The sequence below is a fragment of the Propithecus coquereli genome, unplaced genomic scaffold, assembly GCF_000956105.1.
Source record: "Propithecus coquereli isolate 6110/MARCELLA unplaced genomic scaffold, Pcoq_1.0 Scaffold308, whole genome shotgun sequence".
Classification (NCBI taxonomy): domain Eukaryota; kingdom Metazoa; phylum Chordata; class Mammalia; order Primates; family Indriidae; genus Propithecus; species Propithecus coquereli.
The window spans coordinates 1,508,039-1,514,212 of record NW_012148708.1 but is presented as its reverse complement, the minus strand read 5'-3'; the positions used below and the strand labels follow the sequence as shown (position 1 = coordinate 1,514,212).

At 45.4% G+C, this 6,174-nt stretch overlaps 1 protein-coding gene across 1 annotated transcript in view; it reads right to left on the bottom strand.

Annotated features, from left to right (window-relative positions):
* AFG3L2 (AFG3-like AAA ATPase 2) overlaps positions 1 to 6,174 on the bottom strand; it is a 64,411-nt gene that overhangs the window by 2,766 nt on the left and 55,471 nt on the right. Inside the window, exons 13-14 of the mRNA XM_012649968.1 lie at positions 4,773 to 4,973; positions 2,505 to 2,699 (exon numbers count right to left, since the gene is read on the bottom strand). Coding sequence (XP_012505422.1) covers positions 2,505 to 2,699; positions 4,773 to 4,973 — 396 coding nt within the window. The remainder of the gene's footprint in view (positions 1 to 2,504; positions 2,700 to 4,772; positions 4,974 to 6,174) is intronic.

The window sequence follows — 6,174 nt, the reverse complement described above, 5'->3', positions numbered from 1 at the left end:
TCTAAGAGACAAGGATTCTTTAAGAAACCAGAATACTATAATGCCGACTAATTTTTAAATAGACTTTTGCACGTATAAGATGTGGGAAAATAAAAGCTTTAGGATTCCCTCTTAGCCCATCTTTAATTCTCAATTTGCGTGCGCACACACACACACACACACACACACACACACATAACACAGTTGTGGGTGACCACTTAAATTTCAGTAATATCTCTTATTTAACTCAATATATCGAACGTATTATCAGTATGACATGTGATGATATAAGACATTACTGAAATAGTTCACGTTCCTTTTTTCATACTAAATCTTCAAAAGCCAGCGTGCATGTTACGCACAGCATTTCTCGACGCGGACTGCGCTGCAAGTGCTCGGCAGCCGCGTGGCTGCCATGAAGGATGGCACAGGCTCGGGGCGGGGGCGGTTAATGGCAAGGGCCCTACAGACAGGACATCAGGTCCTCCTGGCTCTGCCAGTTAACCAACTGTATGACCTTAAGCAGAGTTACTTAACCTCTCTGTGTAATAGTTTCTTCATCTGAAACCGTTTCAGTAGGATAATAATGTTAGCTACTTCATGAGGGTGAAGGCACTGAAAGTCAATAAACCTCAGGCCATCCCCGGTCCATGTAAGGTGTCAGGTGATGCTGACTGGTTAGTTGCCCTTATCCTGAAGCTGGGCCCTAGACATCCACGCGTCCAAATCCTCGTTCCACAGCAGGGTAAGCCCGGCCCAGACTTCAGAAGGTCCTGGTTTCAGAAGCAAAGGCTCCATCCGACACCTCTGCTCGTGAAAGATTCCCTATCTCCCGCTGGCTCTACGCTACTCTGAACACGTTTAATTTTCTCTGATGGACCAGAAAGCACTTCAGAACTCTGTACAGTGTTTCAAGAGCCCCACCATACTAACCCGATTTTCCTTCCAGCAAACACTCTTTGTTGCACACGGTCAGCACACGCACTGTGAATATGGAAGGCTAAGATAACTGGCTTCGATTTCCTACACCCGCTGGACGATCTGTTACGAGCACGCGGCCCCCTGACTCCCAGTCACCGCGGACATCTCTGGGCCTTCGCAGAGCCCCGAGGAGATGCCTTGGAGCTACTCAAGGGCCTGCTTCTCTCTTGTCCTCTGTATTTGATCATTAAGTCCTGGTTTTCCAGATCCCCTTTCCCTTCTCATTTCCTCAGCCACCCCCAGAAGGCACCATCTGAGGCGTGTTGCAAAGTGCCTGCTCCGGCCTCCGAACTGGTCTGGTCTAGTCTTCCCATCCAAGTGGTGGCTCGCTGATGTCACGCTCTCTTTTGAAATCATGAACTTTTAATCATTTCTGCTTGAGATTTTTTAAGGACTCCTTTAAGGACCCCTATAAAATGAAGGGGCTGGGTCAGATCATTTTTAAGGTCACTCCTACTTCTAAAGCTACGTACCTCAACTGGCTACCTAGCCCTGGAAGGCCCTGCTGCTCCGCCACGTGCGACAGGCAGCAGGCTCAGGCCGCCCTCCAACCACCTCTCTGCCTGCCAGTTCCTGCCGTGTGCTCCTTCCCTCTCCTGCTCAGTGTGACCCGACCTCCTCCAACACGTCTTCTATAAAGGCTTCTCAGACCACTGTGGCCACGCCGACCTCTCCTTCCTCAGAGCCCTCCTGCGTGCTCCCCAGCGCTGCGTGGACACTGGCGTGCTCTCCAGTTAACTCACACTTCAGTGAACTGATGGCACAGATTCTTCTGGAATCACCTAGCGCAGGGCTTATAGTTTGTTTCTCTGAAGACTTGCTGATTGAACAGTACATCTAACAATATGCTTTTACGTATGTCAATCCCTTAGAAAAGGCTTTTTCGTTGTGTTTTTCTCATTAGAGTGTGGAATGTTCAAAGATCAAAATTTTCTAATTTTGATTACATGGATTCTAATTAGGAGGTTACTGGGTGCAAGAAACCCAGTGAGTTCAGAAAGGGTCCCTCCCTTCCGTAGGTGCATCAAATGAGGTACGATGACGAAAGACACAAAGCACGTTTATTCACGGAAGTTCATAATCAAGCCAAAGGTAATTTTCATGTACCAATTTCCCGTCAGTTTGGCTAACTCTTTTATTTGCCCTTTCATCTTTCACTATCAGTTTATTCCTATTTATTCTGGAGGTGGAAAACAATGGTAAATTCCAATCAGGCAACTGTGCTTCCTATTTAGGAGGACTGGTAAGTATCTGGAAGGAGGTGCTAATTTAACCGCTCGCTCTGCAGTTACTAGCAGACTTCATTACTCGTTCACCCGCACTCCTAGCTAAGAGCCACAGGAACCGGGGTATGTCCACTTCTGCTCACGAGCGTATTCCCACTGCCTCACGGGGACAGAGCGGACAATGAAACACCAGAATGAAGGAACCGAAGGCTTAGCCAGAGGGAGGGGATTCGAACTCTATACACCAACCAGAACGGTTAATCTATCACTTAATTCTTTGCAAAACTGTAGAGAATTATTCCTACGACCAGCACCTACCTTCTCCACGTCAGCTTTCTTTTCTGTGAGCAGAGCTACTGTTCTTTTATAAGCATCATTAATAAGTATCCGCACTTCGTCATCTATTAGTCTTGCGGTGGCTTCACTGTAAGGTTTCTCCAGTACCATGTCTCCCTGGCGTGGGAGGTCAAAGGAGATTTGCCCAACCTTTTCATTCATGCCAAACTGAACAATCTGAAAAACACACGATTGGCGGTGGTTACATATGATTGCTCTCCACGTGGTGGCCTGCATGAGCAGAGTGCACGAGGGCCTTCTGTGCAGGCGGTGGAAGCATGGCACAGCGCTTTAAACTCCTCCACTAGAACAGAGCCAGAAGCCACAGAAAGCATCTGCAATAAAACTGAGTAACCCAGAGGTGGGACAAATTCCCAGGCTGTAAGAACTGCGTGGTGTTACTGTCTGTATGAGGGAGAGCACGGAGAGGCAAGCAGCATCCGAGGAAGCAAGAAGCCCACGCCGCCAACGGGTTCTCCCTGGAAGAGCGGCGTGCCGAGCCGACAGCCAGGGAACTGGAAGAGGCATCTGCTTTTTCCTGTTCAGAGTCCATGGGGCCCAGGGGACAGTGTGAAGAGGATGACCCAGTTGGGACTCTATGAGCCCCCCCAAACTAACCAGCACATTACGAAGCTGCTTCTGCAAGTAAAACCCAACCTGACTAGAAAAGAAAAGGTCCCAAACAGAGCCAGGAGAGCCCAGAAGGGAGGAAACCACATTTTCTAATACTTCATGAAGACAGAAAAGGGAACTCTGAAATAAGCAGATAATACCTCCACAATAAGAAAAATGAGATTAAAAGACATGTCTGTATACAGCACAATTCACTATTGCAAGAATGTGGAAACAACCCAAGTGCCCGTCAATCCATGAGTGGATTATCAAAATTTGGTATATGTTTACAATGGAATATTACTCAATCATAAGAAACGACAGTGATCTAGCACCTCTTACACTTTCCTGGATTAAACTTAAGCCCATTATCCAAAGTGGGGCACCACAAGAGCAGAAGAACGGGATCCATTTGTACTCACCATCAAATTGGTATTAACTAATCAACACATAAATGCACATATCAGAACATCTATTGGATGCTGGGAAGGGGGAGGGTGGTGGGAGGAGGGGGGAGGAGGGAGGAGGGGAGGGGTATTTGTATACACAAGGAGTGCAATGCGCACTACCCGAGGGATGGACATACGTGAAACACGGACTTGTGGGGGGGGACCAAGGGCAACACACGTAACCTAAACATCTGTACCCCCATAATATGCTGAAATAAAAAAAAAAAAAAAGACATGTCCATATAACAAGTAGGAAAACTGCAATCTACTATTTCAAAAAAGGCTAAAAGAGATCAGGAAAATGACAGATAACATGAAAGATCTACATAAATTAGAATCAGAAAAACTTAGATGAGGTGTTAGAAATAAATTACACATAAAAGTAAAATTATTTTTAAAATGAAGATTAAACTAAAAAGAAACAAGAGCAAAGAATGTCGCCTGGAGTAGAATGCAGTGGAACAATCATAGCTCACTGTAACCTCAAACTCCTGGGCTCAAGCCATCCTCCTGCCTCAGCCTCCCGAGTAGCTGGGACTACAGGCATGCGCCACCATTCCCAGCTAATTTTTCTACTTTTTTGTAGAGATAGGATCTCACTCTTGCTCAGGCTGCTCTTGAACTCCTGACCTGAACTGATTCTCCCGCCTTGGGCTCCCAAAGCATTAGGATTATAGGCATGAGCCACTGTGCCCAGCCAAAAAGGATTTGCGAAAGTAGCACACAGAAGACAGGCAGAACTGACAGGTGAACAACAGAAGTTCCCAAAAAAGTCATTTATATCAAGCTCAAAAACAGCAAACTCTGTTTGGTGACGTAGGCACCAGGAATAAAACTTACAGAGAACAAGGCAATGACCGTAACAGAAGTCCGGAGCATGGCTGCTGCCGGCAGGAAGGAACAGACTGCGACAAGGGCTGGGCGGGGCCCCACTGTGGGTCACACAGGTTTACAATTCAACCTTAGATTCCACATATGTGCTTTACATACTCTTAGGAAATAAACTTTGAATACTGTAGTACAAAAAAGGGTTTCTTTTCATAAGTTTTGGCTGCTTTAAAACTGATTTAAGAAATAAGCCTCGCCTAAAACAGTCAAACACAACAGTACCGTTTCAGAGCCAATCGGGAATGTCAACTTCTCAAGCGAATATGAAAAGAATGAGGAAGAAACGATTTCCCGTTCTCACCTGGGCATACGCACTCTGAGTTACTTTTCTCAAGTCGTCCTGAGCACCAGTTGTAATTCTTCCAAAGAAGATTTCTTCCGAGACTCGACCACCTAAAGTCATGCACATCCTGTCCAAGAGCTGCTCTTTGGTATACAGGTACTGCTCTTTCGGTAAATACTGAGCATAACCTAATCCTTTGCCACGTGGGATGATGGATACCTGGCGAATAGAAAACATACAAAATGCTAAAGATCCTTCTCACAAACGAAGACTTGATCAAAACACCTATCTATAGACAGATGAACTCGTTGATTAAAAACGAGCACAATAGCTGGGCAACCCATCAATAACATGTAGCAGTAGCAACTGTTTCAGAGGGATATTTTCTCTTAGGATAGCTTCACCTTAGACTTCTAGAAGTATGTGTCTTTTTGTAAAGCTCAACTGAAAGCATTCAGTCTTGCCGAAAGGACCCGGGTGAGCAACTGGACAGATGCCAGATATGGCCGCACCTCCTGTGGTGGGCGAAGGGCAGGGCCGGCCAGGGTGCTCAGCAGCCTTCGCCTGCATTCTCATCCTCTTTTTCCAATTAAGTAAATTCCTTTAATTTTTTTAAAAAATCAACTTTATTGAGGGATGATTTATATAGCATTTTGCTATATAAATATATATATTTATATAGCAAAATGCACCCACTTTACGCATCAAGTTCAATGAGTTTTGACAAACATAATCTCAAACCACAAGATACAAAATATCCTTGTCATGCCCAGAAAGTTCCCTCGCACCCCCAACAGATATGCTTTCTATCCCTACAGATTTAGTTTCCAGAATTGCACATAAAAGGAATCATACAGTAGGTACTTTACTGTGTGTGGTTTTCTTCCCTGTTTTTGAGATTCATCCATACTGCTGTGCAGCCTCCAATTCCTGGCCTCAAGCGATCCTCCTGCCTCCCAAGTAGCTAGGACTATTGGAGCCACCATACCTGGCTAATATATATATATACGTATATGTATTTTTTTTGGTAGAGACTGGGTCTCAATATGTTGCCCAGTCTCATCTCAAACTCCTGGCGTCAGGCAATCTTCCCACCTTGGCCTCCCAAAGTGCTGGTATTACATTTTCAGTTTATTGATATTATAAATAAAACAGTAACAGCCTTTGTGTGGACATGTGTTCATTTCTCTTGGGTAAGTATCTAAGAATGGGTTTGTTTGGTCACATGGAAGTGTTTGCTTGTTAGCTTTACAAGAAACTGCCAAACTGTTTTCCAAAATGGTTGTATAATGTTACATTCCCATCAGCAATGTGTGAGCGCTCAAACTGTTCCACATCCTTTAAGTGAGGGCCGGAAGCAGTGGCTCATGCCTGTAATCCTAGCACTCTGGGAGGCCCAGGCGGGTGGATTGTTTGAGCT